Consider the following 22,550-nt stretch of genomic DNA (forward strand, 5'->3'; position numbering starts at 1 on the left):
CATCACTAGCATTTCATTGTGTTCTAGGCATCAGCAACCTGAATCTCTATGCTTAATTCCCAATGCCCAGAACCTCATTTCATATAGTGAGAAGCCACAGTGAGCAAAAGATCTTAACACTAGACACATTAAATGCAGAATATGGTATTTTAAATGTAGAAAAAGAGGAAAACATATACCTACCAAGGTCTCTTATAGCAGCTGCAGTCAGCATGGGATCTGAACTCATGAGGATAGTTGCAAATAATAACCATGGAGTGGTTTTCAAAAGTAATTTATTCACAGATGCCAGATACCAAAGAATTAATGTATAATTCATAAAAAAGCCAGGAATTGTAATTAAAATTATCTGCAAAGAAATTTTATGTGTAGAAAAATCAGATTGCCTCTTTATCCTATTTTGAAAAGCAGATTATCAGGATTATTAGAGATACAGAATCACACTGAATCCATCAAAAGGAAATTTTAAATTATCTTATTTAACAAATATGTGGGGGCGTCTGGGTGGCTCAGTCGGTTAAGCCGCCGACTTCGGCTCAGGTCACGATCTCGCGGTCCGTGAGTTCGAGCCCCGCGTCGGGCTCTGGGCTGATGGCTCAGAGCCTGGAGCCTGTTTCAGATTCTGTGCCTCCCTCTCTCTCTGACCTTCCCCCATTCATGCTCTGTCTCTCTCTCTCAAAAATGAATAAACGTTAAAAAAATTAAAAAACAAAACAAATATGTGCTTGCAAGTCTGGAAATAAGAGGCAAATATTGCAATGAGATTCTTAGGACCTATGACACAGCACTTGTAAGAAATAGCATATAATTAAAAGGGAACTTTTAAATTTCTTGATAAGGTCATTGAATATAAATATGTATGTGTAAAGGTATATGCATACACACCATATACACTCACACTCATATATACACATTTAACTATGCATAAAACTGAAACCTATCCTATTAACAGAGAGAAAAAGAACACAAGTTTACAAAGAAGTTACAAAAGAGGAAAAGGAGAAGAAAATAAAATAGAAAGAATGTAGAGAATTGGCAGAGGACTATAGAAAAGATGGGAAGAAAAATTCTATTATTCTAGAACTGGAACCTGGCCTTCTGCCTTCCCACCATTGCCTTCTACTTTCTTTTATTCTATCAGTGGCAGCTATGTAGTAAGATTTCATTGCCAGATGGTCTTGGAAAAATGTGACTGTGCCTGAAGCTACCTATAAGAATTCAGAACTGCACCTCTGTGTTCATTGTAACATTATTTACAATAATGTGAATTTACACTATTTACAATACTCATTTACAGTAATAAGACATGGAAGCAACCTAAGTGTCTATCTATAGATGAGTGGATAAAGAAAATGTATTATATATACAATGGAATATTACTTAACCATAAAATAGAAGGCAATCTTGCTATTTGGGACAGCATAGATGAAACTTGAAGGCATTATGCTACATGAGATGAGTCAGATAGAAAAAGACAATTGTCATATGACCTAACTTATATGTGGAATCTTAAAACAACAACAACAACAAAAAAAAAACCCTGAGCTCATTGATACAAAGAACAGATTGTCAATAGCCAGAAGTGAGGACTCAGGAGGTTGGGAAAGGGATGAAGGGGGTCAAAAGGTACAATCTTCCAACTGTAAAATAGATAAGTCATGGGATTCAATGTACAGCATGGTGACTGTAGTGAATAATACTGTACTGTATATTTAAAAGTTGTTAAGAGAGTAGATCTTAAAATTATGATAAAAAATTTTTATAATACTGTGGTGATGGATGTTAACTAGATTTATTTTGGTGATCATTTCAAAATTTTTTTTAATGTTTATTTATTTTTGAGAGACAGAGAGAGAGACAGAGCTCAAGAGGGGAAGGGCCAGAGAGAGAGGGAGACACAGAATCTGAAGCAGGCTCCAGGCTCTGAGCTGTCAGCACAGAGCCCGATGTGGGGCTTGAACTCAAGAACCGTGAGATCATGACCTAAGCCGAAGTCAGACACTTAACTGACTGAGCCACCCAGGCACCCCGGTGATCATTTCAAAATACAAGTATCAAATCATTATGTTGTATACCCGAAACTAATATAATGTGGTATGTCAATTATATCTCAACTAAAAAATTTTTAAAAATTATAAAAATTTTGTAACGATGTGGAAAAATGCTCTTACTACCAATATTAAATTAAAAAAAGCAATATATATGTATATGTATAGAAAGTGTAGCTTATTTTAATAGTTTTGCTTCTAATGTAATTTAGGTAATGGCCTTATATTTACAAAGCTGTTTTAATTACTTTGGAAGAAATGTATACCCTGCTTAAGATTTGGAGTATTTTTTCTTCAAGCTCTTTCCTTGATGGGGTTCAAATATCACATGATTAGGATAACACAATGGTTTGTGATTTAAAGTTATAGCTGTTTCTATGAGTATTCTCTGTTTTTGTTCATGTGAGTAAGGGAAGTTTTAGAAGGTGGGTATTTTAAAAAAGACTTATCAAAAATAATTAAAAAACTGGACCAAATGTTTTAAAAAAAATTTTTTTTAACGTTTTATTTATTTTTGAGACAGAGAGAGACAGAGCATGAACGGGGGAGGGGCAGAGAGAGGGGGAGACACAGAATGGAAGCAGGCTCCAGGCTCTGAGCCATCAGCCCAGAGCCCGACGCGGGGCTGGAACTCACGGACCGCGAGATCGTGACCTGAGCCAAAGTCGGACGCTCAACCGACTGAGCCACCCAGGCGCCCCCAAATGTTTTTATAATAGCTCTCTAATAGCATCTCAGAGTTAAAATTATAACTGGCATTAAGCCCTGCAAATCAGATTCTCAGAATTACTTTTTTTTCCTCTGAAATTTTTTTTTTTCCTGAGCCCTCAATATGCCGGTCAGTCGCTAAGATATGGTTTATTCACTAAAATATAAAGCTAAATTTACTTCTCCCACACTTCGTACTTTTTCCTTGTCTTCTTTGTTTTATAATTTAGAGCAAAATTTTAAAAATTCGGAGCATAGATAACATATAGTAGTTCATGAGTGAATGATATTATTGGAAAAGATTACTTCTTACCTGCCAAAATAACTTTTGGAGCATGTAAACATCCATGTCGAATGCAACGTTAAAGATAATTATTGGTGTAAATATATTAAAAAATAATTTTGGACTCATCCATTGTATGGCATCTGTGTATCTTTGCACCTAATAATATAAAAATACATCATTTCTCACTTATCCATCCTCCTATTAGCATACAACACATGCCAGACACCCCTCTCTCTAGCAAAAGAGAAAAAGATATATCACAATGTAATAGGTGCTAAAGTCTTAACTCTACTGCATTTTCATAATTTTCCATCAGATTATTACCAGTAACAGAGGAACGTTAATGCACATCTCCATGCCCATTTTATTTTTTAAATAGCAGCTATAGAAAGTACATTGATATGGGTACAAAAGAATGTGTAGGAGATTTTCAGGCATACAAGAGGAAGACAGGTTTCAGGTAGATGGATTATCATGCACGATGTGTACAAATGAATAAACAATCATATCGCATTTCAGAAACTACAAGTAATTAACCATGGCTTATATGGAAAATGTGCATGGAAGAATAGTAGGAATAAAAACTCAGAAGTTATGCTGTTAATGAAATGATTAATTAATGGTGTTTGTCATAAAATATTTAGTTGATAAATCCTCTTATGGGCATCCACTCAACATTTGTTTATTAAGGAAACACTGGTTACTTGCTGTGTGAGGTGATATCTTTGCCTTTGGGAGATGATTCTGCCTGGGTCTCTCGTGTTTCCCCATATCTTATGAGTGGAGGCATTGATTGCTTTTCTTCCAGATTATCTTTCAAAAATATTTGTATGGCTAACAGCTTTGGAAGAGAGAGCCAAGTGTCTCCTTCTAGAGAAAAGAATTGGTTTACTATACTGTACAGTGCAATAAAGATAGTGTCTCTCTCTAGGGCAAGAGGTGGGATGAGGTTACTGCCCATCACAAAATATTCAAGTTCTTTAAACTAAGGTTTCTTCTCTTATAATGCAATCCATTGTGTATGTGGGTTTCACTGGACCCTCTTGGCTTCTCCCTGTGGCTCCCGGGGCTCATGGAACAGGCACAAGAAGATGCTGATAGTCTGGTTTCTGCTATTACTGTCAGTACTAAAGTCCTTTGTCTCGGGCCCAGAAGTCCCTTGTCTTTTGCCAGGACCATGAAACTGTGACAGGCTAACTTATTACTTGCAGGCAGAGTAAAATCTTAGGCCCTTCACAGTTCTTGACTTATGTTCTCTTCTTCTAAAAGGTTACTGACAAATATAAAAGTTTATAGAAGTACTTAATATTGCATATAAGTCAAAATCGTACGGTTACATAACATGTTCATAGCAATAATGTGCTCATAACAAATGAAGTAAGAATACTTCTGGCTCTTATACAAATACATGTTTTCCATAATGTTTGTTAATATCACATCTCCTGTTTGTTTGTTCTCATTCATGTTCTGATTGACTAGAGCAGGTGATGGAAAATTATGGCCCTGGGCCAAATCCGACTCAATGCCTGTTTTTGTAAAGTCTTACTGGAGCACAGCCATGCCACTTCTTACATATTGTCTACGGTTACTTTCGAATTATAATGGCAGAGTTGAGTAATTGTGACAGAGCTTATATGGCCTGTATAATCTAAAATATTTACTAGATGGTCTTCTATAGAAAAGTTTGCTGCCAACCCCGAGGCTAGAGAACTATTTAATGTGTCAATAATGCATTCCACGTCCCTTATTGTAAGATAGTCTCTTTCCTCTACCTGATTCCAGTTCTCAACTTTTTGTAACACTGCAGCTGCCATGACTATATCTACAGTTTGCCTTCCTCCTTACTTCCAACTCCAGGTAAGTGGTCCAACATCTGTTTCTTGAAATCTTGTAAGCCATACACACTTAAAGACTAGCCTCTATTGTAATAGGAATCTTGTAAAATATTCCTAACTGAAGCAATAGATTGGTTCAATGTCAGAATTATCTTGCTACAAGAGACCTGTACTAGCAGCTTAATCTCTCTGGACTTCTTTTTCTCCTTCTTCCTCTTCTTCTTCTTTTTAAAAAAAATTTTTAATGTTTTTATTTATTTTTGAGAGAGAGAGAGACAGAGACAGAGACAGGGCATGAGCAGGGGAGGGGCAGAGAGAGAGGGAGACAGAATCGAAAGCAGGCTCCAGGCTCTGAGCTGTCAGCACAGAGCCCAACACAGAGCTCGAACCCACAAGCCACAAGATTTATGACCTGAGCCAAAGTCGGACACTTAACCAACTGAGCCACCCAGGCACCCCCTCTCTGCGCTTCTATCTTATGTACCAATTCTTGTCTAAACTTTTGAATTCTGCTTAAACTCTCATTAGCTGCTCACACTCTCAGTAGCTGTATGTGTACTCATTCTCTGAGCTGTCCACCCCCTTCCAGACAGTGGCTCTGTTTTGACTGTGTTTGGCTGGATCTCAGCTCTTCCATGCCTGGTTCCTTTTTTCACATATCTGATCTGATAGTATCCATATCACAAGCATCTATCAACTGGCAGAACAGTGAATTGGCAAGTATTTTTTACAAATTTCCTTAAAATTCCATCTTTGAATTTGTATGAATCTGAGGCATAACACAAAATATTTACTATACACACCTTGTCAGATGTAAAACTTAATATTTCAAAACTGCATCCAATTAAAAATAATATCACAGGGAGAGGAACTGGAAAGTCTTTTAAGTGCAGGTTCAAAAATGCTGCAGAAAAATACATTTTTACTGAAAGGCAATGAAATATGACACTTACAGAACTTTAATTTGATATACTTTCTTAATGCTGAGGACAATGAAATACTGTTCCACTTTTTACTTATTTAATTCCAGTAATTAAAACCCTCTCTCATACTTCAGCACTCTGAATCAGTGTAATTGCTAATCTGCTGGATTCTGTATTTACCTCTTGTATGAAATATCTCATTTCCTTAGAATCTTTAGTAAATATTGCTAGCAATCACTGGCTCTTGGGTTATTACTAAACACTTATAGGAATTTTTTTACATGTTATAAATCAGATATTAGTTTCTTCAGCAATCCTGCAGCAAGAGGTTAATAAATAATTAAAGTTTAATGAAATCCCCTGGATGATTTTCAAAATAACAATGAGGAACTAGGTATAATAATTTGCCCAATGAGAAAAACTAGCTTCCTATTACTGGTTATCTACTATGCATTAGGCAGCCTATAATGAATTTCTATCAAAGTACAATAAGGAATATCATCACATTTCCTTCAGTTTAATGTTTTCTTTTTTCCACTTTTTTGTAATATAATTTCTAATCAGTCAAAGAATGCAAAAAAAAAAAAAGAAATCTTTTTATTTCTATAGTATTCTTTTCTTCTCATAAGGGCTAGACATAATTTATCATTTGAACAAAACCTATGGGACACCCTACCAAATGCTTAAAAAGTAACTGACACATTCAGAAGACCCAAAAATTCTTTGTTCAAGTGAACAAAGCAGTACACGACTAGCTTTAATATGTGAATAGTTTATGATAAAGCAGATAACAAGAAAAATACACCAACCCTTGAGTTTTTGATTATCTGCTTCAATTCTTTCAATCATTTAAATCTAACCATGACCTACCAAGTAAAAAGACATGAATACTTTGAACCCAAAGAGGATGAAGACAATGAATCAGACTCTGCATGTCTCTTCTCAGGGACAGATTATCATTGGATTCATTTGGTTGGTAATCTTGGGTTAAAAGTATAAATTTAGGAACAAAATTATAATATTCTATTACTGCTACTGTCCTCAATTCTATATGGCAACATTTACAAGATATATCCATAGAACAAACTCAAATAAATCGTTACACCTACCTCCAACTGTGCAGATCAAAGACAGTATTAGAATGATTTCAGGGAGATCTTCAGAACTAGTCATAAATGTAATTCTGAGAAAACCCACCCATGTGCTGGAAACCGCTTTGGTAAGAAAAGTGATATTAGACACACTGGAATTCAAATCCATTTTGGTGTTTCTCACAAACCATCTGATTTCAGCTCTTATGACTTGGCAAAGCCTTCACAGGATCATAGGATTGTACAATTGGCCTTCTTGGTTTTTCTTAGGAAAAAAAAAGAGGAAGAAGAAGAAGAAAGAAGCTCAGATTTCTCCTTAATTATTTCTAGTGATTAAGAAATTTAAGAAAGGTCCACCAAATTTAAGAAAGCTTTCCCTTTCTATGATGCTTTCATTTTAAAGATGATAGAAAAGGTACAACTCCAAGTGATAGAGACTAGCCAGTGTCATCCTGTGTTCACTCCAAATGCAAAGCACTATTCAGCTGTTATTCACCCTGAATCTACCCAACTGACTAAAAGCGGTTTTCATCTAATCAGTCAGTGGGACTACCAAATGGTGCAGGTTACTTAGTTCTGGGGATGGACAACTGAGGGGTTTATCCTCAACTTATCTGAGCCTCTGGAAGCCTGTCCTGGCAGCTGTTCCAAAGTGGGAAGTGGGATGGGGTCAGAATATTCTGATCTCTGGAGAACTTAAGATGGCAGAGAAGTAGGGGGGACTCCAGGCTTTCCTTTTTTCTCAAACACAGCTGTATTGAGATCAGATCACTTTGAAAACCAAGGAAATAGATCTGCAGAGTGACAGAAGGATGTCCACAGTTGAGAGGGAGACAGCTTGGCAGGTGTGAGGTGCATGAAAGTGAATTGGGGGAGAGAAAAATGATGGTGCCTTGGAGGGGATGAAACCCTTTCTATGGAAAGACAAAAGGGAGAGAAAGAAAGAGGGGTTAAGAAAGTGCTGCACTGAGTTCATACAGAATGAAAACCTCTCTGGACCATGGACTGGGGGAGTGAGAAGTACTGACTGTCCCAGTTTTTGTTTTTGGTTTTTTTTTGGTTTTTTTTTTTTTTTTTTTTTTTTTGCAAACAATGTTTGGAGCTCAAACTTTAAGATTTTGGAGTTGTGCAACTTTCTCCGGACTGGAGCTGTGGCTCTCACTCCTGGGGAGGAGGGAGCTGGCCCCGGGGTGCATACTGTGGTGCAGTGATCATGGGGCACACTGGGAATACTTTTGGAAGAGGATTTATTGCCCCCTAAGGACAAAAGGCCCTGCAGGTGCCAGCAAAAGGCCTTTCATCGCTGGGGGACAGAGGTGCACCCAGAGGGAATATAGCCTTTGCTGCTTTTAGTGGTGTTACACCATAGACGCCATACACTCCAGGCGTGGGACTGTTTCTCAGGGACAGAGGATTTCACTTAGTGTGGAGAGGCTCTACTCTGGAGGAGAGGAGCAGATCCACGTGGTACAAGGTCCTTTAGGACCTTGGGTTTTGAATCCCAGCCACGCACCAAAGGTAAAACTCAGGAGAGCTGTGGTGCAGGGCGAGTTGACTGTCCTGGTTATTCTGTGAAGCTGCCTGAACGGTGGGTGTGTGAGCTTCCTGGTCTGGGGCTGAGATTGGGGTGGCACCATTCCTCCCCCAACACCAACACAATGGGACTTCAGAGAGCAACAGCAGTGTCCAGTGGAGGCAGGACCGCTCGCACCAAACCCTGCCCTACGTTCCTGGCAACTGCTTATTTACTGGGGCAAGACTGACTCTAAGCCAAAGCAGTGGACCTCTCCTCCAGAAGACCAGCACAGCCAACATCCCCAATGCACCAAGTGCACTGGAAATCCAGGGCATCAAAATGACACCTACAGCCTTTTTTTCTTTGTTTCTTTCTTCTTCTTTTTTCTTTTGGAATCAGGCTCATAGTTCCTTTCTGTTTGTTTTGTTTTGTTTTGTTTCGTTTCCTTTTCTCTTTTTTTGGATCAGGCTTTTTTTTTTCTTTTCTTTTTCCTTATTTTTTTCTTTTCTTATTTTTTCCCTCTTTTCTTTTTCTTTGGAAACAGCCTTATAGTCTTTTTATTCTCTGTTTGGTTTTTGTTTCCTTTTCTTTACTGTCTTTTTTTTTTTTGGATCAGGTTCCCCTCCCCCCACCTTTTCCAGGGTTACTTCAACAAACAAATCAAAGCACACCTAATTAAAGGTCCAAACACACAACCATTTCAAGCAAGGAGGAGTTCTGCAGAAGACTGACAAGAGGGAAAAAACAGCCAAAACACAATAGCACAATGCACACAGCATACACCAGAAACACTTCCTGAAGTGTCAGGCCTTGGACAGCGTATAAGCCCTTTTTAATATAGCAGTATTCTCAGGTGTAGGACACAATGAGCTTTTAAAACATGGAAAAGACAGAAACTTAGCCAGAATGATAAGACAGAAGAATTCTCCCCAAAAGAAAGGTCAAGCAGTGGGGTGCCTGTGTGACTCAGCCAGTTGGGTGTCTGACTCTTGATTTTGGCTCAGGTCATGATCTCATGGTTTATGACTTGGAGCCCTGCATTGGGATCTACCCTGATGACAGCATAGAGCCTTCTTGGGATTATCTGTCTCCTTCTCTCTCTGCTCCTCCCCTACTAGTGTTCACTCTCTCTCTCTGTCTCTCTCTCTCTCTGCAAAAAGTAAAAATAAAAAAGAAAGAAAGGTCAAGAAGAAATCACAGACAGGGACTTGATCAAAACAGATATAAGCAATTTATCTGAAAATAATTTAGAACAACAGTCATAAGACTACTAGCTGGATTTGAAAAAAGCATAGAAGACACCAGAGAAACACTTACTGCAGAGATCAAAGACTTACAAACTCATCAAGATGAAATAAAAAATACTATTACTGAGATGCAAAACAAACTGGATACGGGGCAACAAGGATTGAAAAAGCAGAGGAGAGAATAGGTAAAAGAGAAGATAAAATTATGGAAAATATTAAGCTGAAAAAAAAGAGGGAAAGGAAATTATTATATCAGAGAACTAAGTGATTCCATGAAATAAAACAATATCTGTATCATAGGAGTCCTAGAAGAAGAAGAACAAGAAAAAGGAGCAAAAGGTTTATTTGAAACAATTATAGCTGAGAACTTCCCTAATCTGGGGAAGGAAACAGACATACAAGTCCAAGAAGCACAGAGAACTCTCCCCAAAATCAACAAAAACAGCTCAATACCATAACATATCATAGTGAAACTTGCAAAATACAAAGATAAAGAGAATTCTGAAAGCTGCTAGCGACAAAAGGTTCTTAACCTTACAAGGGTAGACACATAAGGTTAGCAGCAAACCTGTCCACTGAAACTTGGCAGACCAGAGAGGAGTGGCAGGAAATTTTCAATGTGATGAATGGGAAAAATATGCAGCCAAAAATTCTTTATCTGGCAATGCAGTCATTCAGAATAGAAGGAGAAATAAAGAGTTTCCCAGACAAACAAAAACTGGAGGAGTTCATGACCACTAAACCACTAAAATAAGAAATTTTCTGGGAGACTCTCTGAGTGTAAAGGAAAAAAAAAAACCCAAAAAACAAAGACCAAGGCAACAAAAACTACAAAGGATCAGACAACATCACCAGAAACATCAACTCTACAGGTAACACAATGGCAATAAATTCATATTGTTCAATAACCACTCTGAATGTAAATGAATTAAATGCTCCAATCAAAAGACATAGGGTATCAGAGTGGATAAAAAAACAAGATCTATTTATGTTCTGTCTACAAGAGACTCATTTTAGACCTAAAGACAACTGTAGGTTGAAAATGAGGGGATGGAGGGCAAACTATCATGCTCATGGAGGTCAAAAGAAAGCTGGAGTAGCCATATGCATATCAGACAAACTAGATTTTAAAAGAAAGACTTTAATAAGAGATGAGGAAGGGCGTTATGTCATAATTAGAGAGCCTATCTATTAAAAAGATCTAACAATTGTAAATATTTATGGCCGTAACTTGAAGAACCCAAATATATGAATCAATTAATTAATAACAAACATAAAGAAACTCAGTGATAATAATACCATAATAGTAAGAGACTTTATTTTACTTTTTTAAAAAGTTTATTGATTTATTTTGAGAGAGAGAAAGAGCACAAGCAGGGGCAGGGAGAGAGGGAAACAGAGAGAAGCAGGCTCTGCACTGTCAGCTCGGAGCCCAACACCAGGCTCAAAGTCATAAACTGTGAGATCATGATCTGAGCTGAAACCACGAATTGGACACAACTGACTGAGCCACCAGGTGCCTCTGGTAGGAGATTTAAATGCTCCACTTACAGCAATGGAAAGATCATGTAAGCAGAAAGTCAACAAGGAAACAATGGCTTTGAATGACACACTGGACCAGATGGACTTAACATATCTATTCAGAACATTTCATCCTAAAGCAGTGGAATACACATTCTTCTCGAGTACACATGGAACATTCTCCAGAATAGATCACATACCGGTTCACAAATCATCCCCAAACAAGTACAAAAAAATCACGATCATACCATGTATATTTTCAGATCACAATGCTATGAAACTTGAAATGAACCAGGAGAAAAAATGTGGAAAACCCTCCAATACATGGAGATTAAAGAACATCCTACTAAAGAATGAATAGGTTAACCAGGAAACTATAGGAGAAATTTAAAAATACATGGAAGCAAATGAAAATGAAAACACGACAGTCTGAACCCTTTGGGAGGTAGAAAAGCAGTCCTGAGAGGAAAATACATTGCAATTCAGGCCTATCTCAAGAGCAAGAAAGATAGAAAGGTCCCAAATACACAACCTAATCTTATACCTAAAGGAGCTAGAAAATGAACAGCAAATAAAGTCCAAAACCAGCAGAAGGGAAATAATAAAGATTAGAGCAGAAATAAATGATATAGAATAATAATTAAAAAAAACAGTAGAACAGATCAATGAAACTAAGAACTGTTTCTTGAAAGAATAAACAAAATTGATAACCCCCTAGCCAGACTTCTCAAAAAAAAAAAAAAAAAAAAAAAAAAGAGAGAGAGAGAGGACTCAAATCGATAAAATCACGAATGAAAGAGGAGAAATCACAACCAACACCACAGAAATACAATTATAACAGAATATTGTAAAACCTTGGTTTGCGAGCAGAATTCATTCTGGAAACATGTTTGTAATCCAAAGCACTTGTATATCAAAGCGAATTTCCCCATAATAAATTATGGAAACTCAGATTTCATTCCACAATCCAAAAATATTCATATAAAAATGATTAAAATACTGTAATACAAAATAATAAAAAAATAAAAATAGAAAGACAAATAAATTAACATGCACTTACCTTTGAAAACCTTCGTGGCTGGTGTGAGAGACAAGAGAGAGGAGGGATGGTGTGTAGGATGACTTTCACTATCACTAAAGGAATCACTGCTATCTATTGGCTCAATGGAATCTTTTTCTTTTTGTGCAACTTTAACAAGAAACCTATCCAATAACACTTGCTTTTGCCTTCTTTTAACAATTTCGTGAAAATATGACTGCATTGTTGTTAAACAGATTCATTGCTCACACTGCTACAGCCTTATTTGGGTGATGCTTTTCTCCAAAATTTTGCACTGTCTCCCATATTTTATATATCTTCCTAATCTCATTTGAAGTGAGGGGATTCCTCTGCCTTTTTCTCCTTCTCCTCTGTAGGCAAGATGCAGACGTAGACTTCTTATAAAATCTTGCAATTATGGCCACTTGCATACCTCATTCATACTTCTCAACAATTCCCTCAACTTCCACTGTAATCATCTCCTTCTTCTTACTGACTTTCTTGTCAACATTTTTCTGCATGGGGGCCATTGTATATGCTCGCACAAATGTTGACTACAGTACAGTATTAACAAATTCTTGTTATATACTGTATTTAATGTAGTTGGCAATAAGGCAGCAGACAAAAAGGTATATATCTGCGGGCAACCTGACCTAAAATGAGGCAAAGCATTCCTAAGCTTAACTTGTATGGAAAAGCAAAGGACTGTCCATAGGTGCTTTGAAGTAACAAAAAATACACCAGTGCCAGTTGTGGGAACCTTCCAATATTCTGAAAAAACACTGACTGCTGCCAAACACCACGGCCTGATACCAAGCCTCTGAGCATAGGAGACGATCTACAATCCCACAGAGAAAGAGAGAAAAGAAACATTGGTTCAGCTGTTATCGTGTGATGTTCAGCATCACATACTATTTATATTGCAAGACATCGCTTTTTTAACAAGTTAAAATTTATTAGAAATATTTGCTGATCTTGTGGAACACTCACAGAACAAGTTACTTGCAATCCAAGGTTTTACTGTACTATGAAAAATTATATGCCAACAAACTGGATAATCTGCAAGAAATGGACAAATTCCTAGAAACTCACATACTACCAAAACTGAAACAGGAAGAAATAGAAAATTTGAACAGACCCATAACCAACAAAGAAATTGAATCAGTTATCAAAAAATCTCCCAACAAATAAGAGCCCTGGGCCAGATGGTTTCCATGGGGGAATTCTACCAGACACTTAAAGAAGAATTAATACCTATTCTTCTCAAACTGTTCCAAAAGGTAGAAATGTAAGGAAAGCTTCCAAACACGTTTTATGAAGCCAGCAATACCTAGATTTCAAAACCAGACAGAGACCCCACTAAAAAGAAGAATTACAGGTCACTATCCCTGATGAACCTGGATGCAAAAATTCTCAACAAGATACTAGCAAATCGAATTCAATAGTACACTAAAATAATTATTCACCATGATCAAGTGGGATTTATTCCTGGGCTGCAGGGCTTGTTCAGTATATACAAACCAATGAACATGATACACCACATTAATAAAAGAAAGGAGCATTTGACAAAATACAGCATCCTTTCTTTATAAAAACCTTAAAGAAAGTAGGGATAGAAGGAACATACCTCAACATCATAAAGGCCATATACGAAATACCCACAGCTAATCTCATCCTCAATGAGGAAAACCTGAGAGCTTTCCTACTAAGGTCAGGAGCACGACAGGGATGTTCACTCTCACCACTGTTGTTAAACATAGTACTAGAAGTCCTAGCCTCAGTGATCAGACAAAAAGAAATAAAACATCCAAATTAGCAATGGAGAAGTCAAACTTTCACTCTTCACAGATGACATGATACTATACTTGGAAAACCCAAAAGACTCCATCAAAAAATGGCTACAACTGATATGTGAATTTGGCAAAATCACAGGATATAAAATCAATGTACAGAAACCAATTGCATTTCTATACACCAACAATGAAGAATCAGAAAGAGAAATCAAGGAATCAATCTCATTTACAATTACACCAAAAACTGTAAGATATCAAGGAATAAACCTAACCAAAGAGGTAAAATATCTGTACACTGAAAACTATAGAACGTTCATGAAAGAAATTGAAGAGGACACACACACAAATGGAAAAACATTCCATGCTCATGGATTGGAAGAGCAAATATTGTTAAAATATCGATACTATCCAAAGCAATCTACATATTCAATACAATTCCTATCAAAATAACACCAGCATTCTTTACAGAGCTAGAGCAAACAATTCTAAAATTTGTATGGAAGCAGGAAAGACCCCAAATAGGCAAAGCAATCTTGAAAAAGAAAACCAAAGCTAGAGGCATCACAATTCCAGACTTCAAGCTCTTTTACAAAGCTGTAATCATCAAGACAGTATGATACTGGCACAAAAACAGACACTCAGATCAATGCAACAGAACTGAGAATGCAGAGATAGACCCACAATTATATAGCCAACTACTCTTTGACAAAACAGGATACAGTATCCAATGGAAAAAAGATAGTCTCTTTAGCAAATTGCATTGGGAAAACTGGACAGTGACATGCAGAAGAATGAACTGGGACCACTTTCATACAGCACACACAAAAATAAATTCAAAATAGATGAAAGACCTAAATGTGAGACAAAACACAATCAAAATCCTACAGAAGAAAACAGGCAGCAACCTCTTTGAGCTTAGCTGCAGCAACTTTTTACTAGACATGACTCTGGAGGCAAAGGAAATAAAAGCAAAAATAAACTATTGGGACCTCATCAAGATAAAAAGCTTCTGCACAGTGAAGGAAACAGTCAGCAAAACTAAAAGGCAACCAGCAGAATGGGAGAAGATATTTGCAAATGACATATCAGATAAAGGGTTAGTACCCAAAATCTATAAAGAACTTATCAAGCTCAACACCCAAAAATAAAAATCAAGTGAAACGTGTAGAAGATATGAATAGACATTTTTCAAAAGAAGACATCCAAATGGCTAACATACAGATGAAAACATGTTCAACATCACTCATCATCAGGGAAATACAAATCAAAACCACGAGATACCACCTCACACCAGTCTGAATGGATAAAATTAACAACACAGGAAACAAAGATGTTGGCAAGGATGTGGAGAAAGAGGAACCCTTTTGCATTGTTGGTGGAAATGCAAACTGGTGCAGCCACTCTGGAAAACAGTATGAAGTTTCCTCAAAAAGTTAAAAATAGAGCTACCCTACAACCCAGCAATTGCACTACTAGGTATTTATCCAAGGGATACAGGTATGCTATTTTGAAAAGACACATGCACCCCCATGTTTATAGCAGCACTATCAACCATAGCCAAAGTATGGAAAGAGCCCAAATGTCCATCGATGGATGAATGGATAAAGAAGGTGTGGTATATATGTGCAATGGAATATTACTTGGCAATCAAAGGGAATGAAATCTTGCCATTTGCAACTATGTGGATGGAACCAGAGGGTGTTATGCTAAGTGAAATAAGTCAGTCAGAGAAAGACAAATATCATATGACTTCACTCATATGTGGAATTTAAGAAACAAATGAGATGAACATGGGGGAAGGGAAGGAAAACTAAGATAAAAACAGAGAGGGAGGCAAACCATAAGAGACTCTTAAATACCGAGAAGCTGAGGTTTGCTAGGTGGGAGGTTGGCAGGGGGATGAGCTAACTGGGAGATGGGCATTGAGGGCACGTGTTGGGATGAGCACTGTGTGTTATATATAAAGGATGTATCACTGGATTCTACTCTTGAACCCAGTACTACACTGTGGGGAATAAGTTTAGGAATTCCCTGGGCCTACACTGATGGGTTAACAAGGCATAAAGAATTACAAAGCCACAGGATGCTCACACCCAAGTTTGGGTAAACAAGATTAGGTAAATAGGTATAGAAAGGGTGGGGCAAAGGCCCCAATATACCCAATATAGAACAAAGATATATGAGGTAAACAAGATTAGGTATTCAGGGTGGAAATCGTCCCCCAATTTAGTATTATAGCAGAAAGCTGCTTTCACCGGAAGGAAGGACCAGATTACATAAGCAGGTAAATAGGGCTATAGGCCGCTGCAGGGTGAAGTTGCCCAGAGAGGAGCTAATTAACAAAAGAATGGTGCCTTGTTGACCTTGAGGTTACATGCTCTATCTGTCTTATCCCCTAGTCTGGCTAAGATAAACAGATATGGCGCCTCACATCTGTTAACAACCATCTGCCCTGCGCCAGGATTTTGTTTTATATTGACCCAAACCCCTAACACCGAATATCTTCAAACCCCCTTTTCCTCACATCCATGAGTTAACGTTCACAGATTCATTGTCTCTTTGTGTATGTCCATCACCATGTTTGTAAGTAAGCCTTCTGATCCTAATAAAAATGGAGCAAGGACCTTTAACTGGGGCTCTTGTCTTCTTCCGGACATTAGCAATCTCTCGCATTTTATTCCTGTGTCCCGCTTTCTTGCTAAACAAGAAAGAACTCTAGATCCAGAGTCTTCACTACACTGTATGTTAACTAACTTGAGTTTAAATAAATAACTTTTAGGGGCGCCTGGGTAGCTCAGTCGGTTAAGAGTCCAACTTCAGTTCAGGTCATTATCTCACGGTCCCTGGGCTAGAGCCTCGCATCGGGCTCTGTGCTGACAGCTCAGAGCCTGGAGCTTGCTTCAGATTCTGTGTCTCCCTCTCTCTCTGCCCCTCCCCCACTCACAATCTGTCTCCCTCAGTCTCAAAAATAAATAAACATTAAAAAAATAACTTTTAAAAATAGAATATTCTGATCTCTTTTGTTGTTCTAGCAAGACAGAAATTAATAGACCATATAATATTCCATTATAGCCTTCTTTTATCTCATTTGGGAGTGATAAGCCAGGTTTCTCTTGCTTTTATATATTTATATAGCGACAAGTACGTAAGAAAAATGTTGAAACCAAAGGATTTAAAACAGGTAAGTTGTTACATGTTCTATCTCATTGTTACTTCATGGAAGAGGACCCATAAGGGCCATGATGTGTCTTGAAATGTGTGTTGTTTTGAAGAAATAGATAATAGCTACAGGTCTGCTAATCTCATCTGCTTCCCATGCTAAGGAAAGTTTTAGGTGGGCATCTTAAAGTTCATGCAGGGAATTCTTCCAATTCTATCCTGTAATAGAATTGCCCTTTTCTTATTTTTATGTTATGTTTATTATACGCCCTTTTCTGATTTTTATTATATCCCCTTTTATGATTCTAAAAACAATATTTGGGGGGGGGAACTAAATAAATGAATACATGCTTATCATGAATGCTTTTGAAATAAATATGGAAACAAACATTTCAGAAATCAGGAAAAACTCAACCACAGTCATGCGATCTAGTGATTCTTGTATGTTTTATTTACACAGTTGGGTTCATTCTTATTTATTACGCTGTTTTCCACTTGGTATTGTATCACTAGCATCAAAGAGCCTTGTAAACATCATTTTCAAAGGTTATATCGTATTAGCACCAATGTCAAAGTGCTGGCTGTAGTCAGACTGCCCGCAAGCAAAGGCCTGATGGGCTGCAGCTGGCAGGGTGAAAGACTCGGCAGCTTACTTCAATGCTGTTGGCCTCAGTTTTCCAATCCGTATAGGTCCCTAGTCTGTGTAACTACTCTCCGTATTTATTATTTTTATTTGACATCACCTGCAGAGTTATAATGATACCGGGGCTTGGATACTCTCCTCAGAGATTTCTATTTAAGTCAGTCTAAACTGCAGCCTGGGTTCTTCCATTTTAATATGTGGTGAAGGTTAGCAACCACTGTGATTCACCCAATTCAAAAGCAACATTTCTCAACTTTTTTTTCTCAAAGCCAGTTTCTTTTTAATATTCTTTTCTTTCATTTAAAGTTCTTTTTCCTTTTCATTTTTTATTATCAAAGTGTGTGCATATTATATATATATATATATATATATATATATATATATATAAATTTACATCAAGTTAGCATATAGTGCAATAATGATTTCAGGTGTAGAATCCAGTGATTCATCCCCTATGTATAACACCCAGTGTTCATCCCAACAAGTATCTTCCTTCATGCCCCTTGCCCATTTAGCCATCCCCCCACCCAGAACCTCTCCAGCAACCCTCAGTTTTTTCTCTATATTTAAAAGTCTCTTATGTTTTGTCCCCTTCCTTTTTATATATTATTTTTGCTTCTCTTCTTTTATGTCCATCTGTTTTGTATCTTAAATTTTACATATGAGTGAAGTCATATGATATTTGTCTTTCTCTAATTTTGCTTAGAATAACAGGCTCCAGTTCCATCCATGTTGTTGCAAATGGCAAGATTTATTCTTTTTGATTGCCAAGTGGCACTCCATTGTATATATACCACATCTTCTTTATCTATTCATCTGTCGATGGACATTTGGGCTCTTTCTGTAATTTGGCTATTGTTGATAGTGCTGCTATAAACATTGGTGTATGTGTCTCTTTGAATCAGCATTTTGGTATCCTTTGGATAAATACCTAGTAGTATAATTGCTGGGTCATAGGGTAGTTCTACTTTTAACCTTTTGAGGAATCTCCATACTGTTTTCCAGAGTCGCTGCACTAGTTTGCATTCTCACCAGCAGTGCAAGACTCTTCCCCTTTCTCTGCATCCTCACCAACATCTGTTTTTGCCTGAGTTGTTAATGTTAGCCATTCTGACTTGGGTGAGGTGGTTTCTCATGGTTTTGATTTGTATTTCCCTGATGATGAGTGATGTTGAGCATTTTTTCACGAGTCTGTTAGCCATCTGGATATCTTCTTTGGAAAAGTGTCTATTCATGTCTTTTGCCCATTTCTTCTCTGGATTATTTGTTTTTTGAGTGTTGAGTTTGATAAGGTCTTTATAGATTTTGGATACTAACCCTTTATCTGATATGTCATTTGCAAATATCTTTTCCCATTCTGATGGTTGCCTTTAGTTTGGCTGACTGTTTCCTTCACTGTGCAGAAGCTTTTTATCTTGATGAGGTCCCAATAGTTAATTTTTGCTTTTATATTCCTTGCCTTTGGAGACGTGTTGAGTAAGGAGTTGCTGTGGCCAAGGTCGAAGAGTTTTTCCCTGCTTTCTCCTCTAGGATTTTGATGGCTTCCTGACTCACATGTAGGTCTTTCATCCATTTTGAATTTATTTTTGTGTATGGTGTAAGAAAGTGGTCCAAGTTCATTCTTCTGCATGTCCAGTTTTCCCAGCACCACTTGCTGAAGAGAGTGTCTTTACTCCATTGGATAGTCTTTCCTGCTTTGTCAAAGATTGGTTGGCCATATGTTTGTGGGTCCATTTCTAGGTTCTCTATTCTGTTTCATTGGTCTGAGTGTCTGTTTTTGTGCCAGTACCATACTGTCTTCATGATTACAGCTTTGTAATATAGCTTGAAGTCCGGGATTGTGATGCCTCTAGCTTTGGTTTTCTGTTTCAGGATTGTTTTGGCTATTTGAGGTCTTTTCTGGTTCCATTCTTTTTGAGAATTTTTGCATCCATGTTTATCAGGAAAACTGGTCTGTAGTTCTCCTTTTTAGTGGGGTCTTTGTCTGGTTTTGGAATCAAGGTAATGCTAACCTTGTAGAATGAGTTTAGATGTTTTCTTTCCACTTTTTTTTTTTGGAACAGCTTCAAAAGAATAGGTGTTAAGTCTTCTTTAGATGTTTCATAGAATTCCCCTGGAAAGTCATCTGGCCCTAGACTTTTGTTTCTTGGGAAACTTTTGATTACTGATCCAATTTCTTTACTGGTTATGGGCCTGTTCAAATTTTCTGTTTCAGTTTTGGTAGTTTTTATGTTTCTAGGAATTTGTCCATTTTCTCCAGATTGCCCTTTTTATTGGCATATAATTGCTTATAATATTCTCTTATTATTGTTTGTATTTCTTCAGGGTTGATTGTGATCTCTGCTTTTTCATTCTTGATTCTAATTATTTGGGTCCTTTTCCTTTTTCTTTTTGATCAAACTGGCTAGGGGATTATCAATTTTATTAATTCTTTCAAAGAACCAGCTCTTAGCTTCATTGATCTGTTTTACTGTTTTTTTCATTTCAATAGCATTGATTTCTGCTCTAATCTTTATTATTTCCTGTCTTCTGTTGGTTTTGCATTTTATTTTCCTTTCTTTTTACAGCCTGTAAGGTTTAAGATTAGGTTGTGTATCTGAGACCTCTCATTTTCATTTCTTTTTTTTTTTTTTTTTTTTTTTTTAATTTTTTTTTTCAACGTTTATTTATTTTTGGGACAGAGAGAGACAGAGCATGAACGGGGGAGGGGCAGAGAGAGAGGGAGACACAGAATCGGAAACAGGCTCCAGGCTCTGAGCCATCAGCCCAGAGCCTGACGCGGGGCTCGAACTCACGGACCGCGAGATCGTGACCTGGCTGAAGTCGGACGCTTAACCGACTGCGCCACCCAGGCGCCCCTCATTTTCATTTCAATAGCATTGATTTCTGCTCTAATCTTTATTATTTCCTGTCTTCTGTTGGTTTTGCATTTTATTTTCCTTTCTTTTTACAGACTGTAAGGTTTAAGATTAGGTTGTGTATCTGAGACCTCTCTTCCTTCTGTAGGAAGGCTTGGATTGCTATATACTTCCCTCTTATGACCCCCTTTTCTGGATCCCAGAGTTTTTGGGCTGTGGTGTTATCATTTTCATTGGCTTCCACGTACTTCTTAATTTCCTCTTTAACTTCTTGGTTAACCCATTGATTCTTTAGTAGGATGTTCTTTAGTTTCCAAGTATTTGTTGTCTTTCCAATTTTTTTCCTTATGATTGATTTAGAATTTCATAGTGTTGTGGTATGAAAATATGCATGGTATGATCTTGATTTTTTTGTACTTGTTGAGGGCTGATTTGACCCAGTATGTGAACTATTCTAGACAAAATTCCATGTGCACTGGAGAAGAATGTATATTCCACTGCTTTAGGATGAAATGTTCTGAATATATCTGTTAATTCCATCTAGTCCAGTGAGTCATTCAAAGTCACTGTTTCCTTGTTGATTTTCTGTTTAGATCGTCTGTCCATTGATATAAGTGGGGTGTTGAAATCACCTACTATTATGATATTATTATTAATGAGTTTATGTTTGTGATTATTGATTTATATACTTGGGTTCCCCATGTTGGGGGCATAAGTGTTTAAAATTGTTAGATCTTTGTGGATAGGCTCCTTAAATATGCTATAATGCCCTTCATCATCTCTTGTTATAGCCCTTATTTTAAAATATAGATTGTCTGATATAGTATGGCTACTCAGGCTTTCTTTTGGCAACCATTAACATGACAGATGGTTCTCCATCCCCTAACTTTCAATCTGAAGGTGTCTTTCAGTCTAAAATGGGTCTCCTGTAAATAGCATATAGATGGATCTTGTTTTCTTATCCATTCTGTTACTCTGTGTCTTTTGATTGGAGAATTTAGTCCATTGATATTTAGACTGAGTACTGAAAGATATGAACTTATTGCCATTATGTTTCTGTATCCAAAAATAAGAAAAAAAATGAATAGTTGGACCAGCGAACAGAATGAGTTCCAGATGAAATTACATCCAGTTTCCCCTAGAAGTCAAACTATGAAGCACTTTATAATCCATACACTAACCAGGGGGAGAGACTTGTGGTCATCCTCTGGGGCTGGGTTGGCTCAGTTGGATGGGGCTTGGTGTAACAGCTCCATTCTTCACTAGGTGGTGCTGCTTAGCTTATTGGGGTGGATCAGTATGGCATGTGTACATGTATATGTGTATGTGCAGGACAGGTGAAAATGGCATCACCCAGCTTCCCATTCTGCAGCATCAGAACTCTGTGCTTTTGCCAACCAGCAATCAAGCATCCCTCCTTTGTCCCCAGCTTCTGTCCAGTCCCTGCTTCTACACTGTTCATGACCAAGACATCAGCCTGCCAAGTGGCACCTCCCTCCCAAATTTTATCTCACTTTATGTTATATCTCACATATGACAGCCCGGTGGCTTGAACCCACTCTGACCTCCAGGGGAGGGTCTCACCGAGCAATGGCTGGATGCTGGCCTGCCCCCCAAATGCTCATGCGACATCACTGCTGCAGAGACTCAGAGGCTGTGGCCGGGTTCCAGCCTGCCCCAGAAAAAATTTTCACGATTGTGTAGCAGTAACAGTTCTAGGACTATGGTAAATCATAACACACATCTGGTGCCAGGCTTCACTGCACCCTAGCGTCCTTGTTCCAACACTGCAAATGTGGCTGTAATCCAGGTTCTGCTGGGACCTTCTTTGCCTATGGGGAGGCTGCACGGCTTCTACCAAATGTCCTCCTGGCAGGGGAACT

General features: G+C 37.7%; 1 protein-coding gene across 2 annotated transcripts in view; it reads right to left on the minus strand.

Annotated features, from left to right (window-relative positions):
• The window catches only part of SLC9C1 (solute carrier family 9 member C1), a 109,443-nt gene that overhangs the window by 83,749 nt on the left and 3,144 nt on the right, over nucleotides 1-22,550 (minus strand). Inside the window, exons 2-5 of one of the 2 annotated variants that reach the window (XM_045502030.1) lie at nucleotides 6,910-7,156; nucleotides 5,681-5,781; nucleotides 3,070-3,198; nucleotides 184-349 (exon numbers count right to left, since the gene is read on the minus strand). In XM_045502030.1, the coding sequence (XP_045357986.1) occupies nucleotides 184-349; nucleotides 3,070-3,198; nucleotides 5,681-5,781; nucleotides 6,910-7,060 (547 nt within the window). In that variant the 5' untranslated portion in view covers nucleotides 7,061-7,156. Of the gene's footprint in view, nucleotides 1-183; nucleotides 350-3,069; nucleotides 3,199-5,680; nucleotides 5,782-6,909; nucleotides 7,157-22,550 lie in introns of those variants that run through there. The other variant, XM_045502031.1, reaches the window with a different exon arrangement.

Source organism: Leopardus geoffroyi, chromosome C2 (genome assembly GCF_018350155.1).
Source record: "Leopardus geoffroyi isolate Oge1 chromosome C2, O.geoffroyi_Oge1_pat1.0, whole genome shotgun sequence".
In the NCBI taxonomy this organism is placed as follows: domain Eukaryota; kingdom Metazoa; phylum Chordata; class Mammalia; order Carnivora; family Felidae; genus Leopardus; species Leopardus geoffroyi.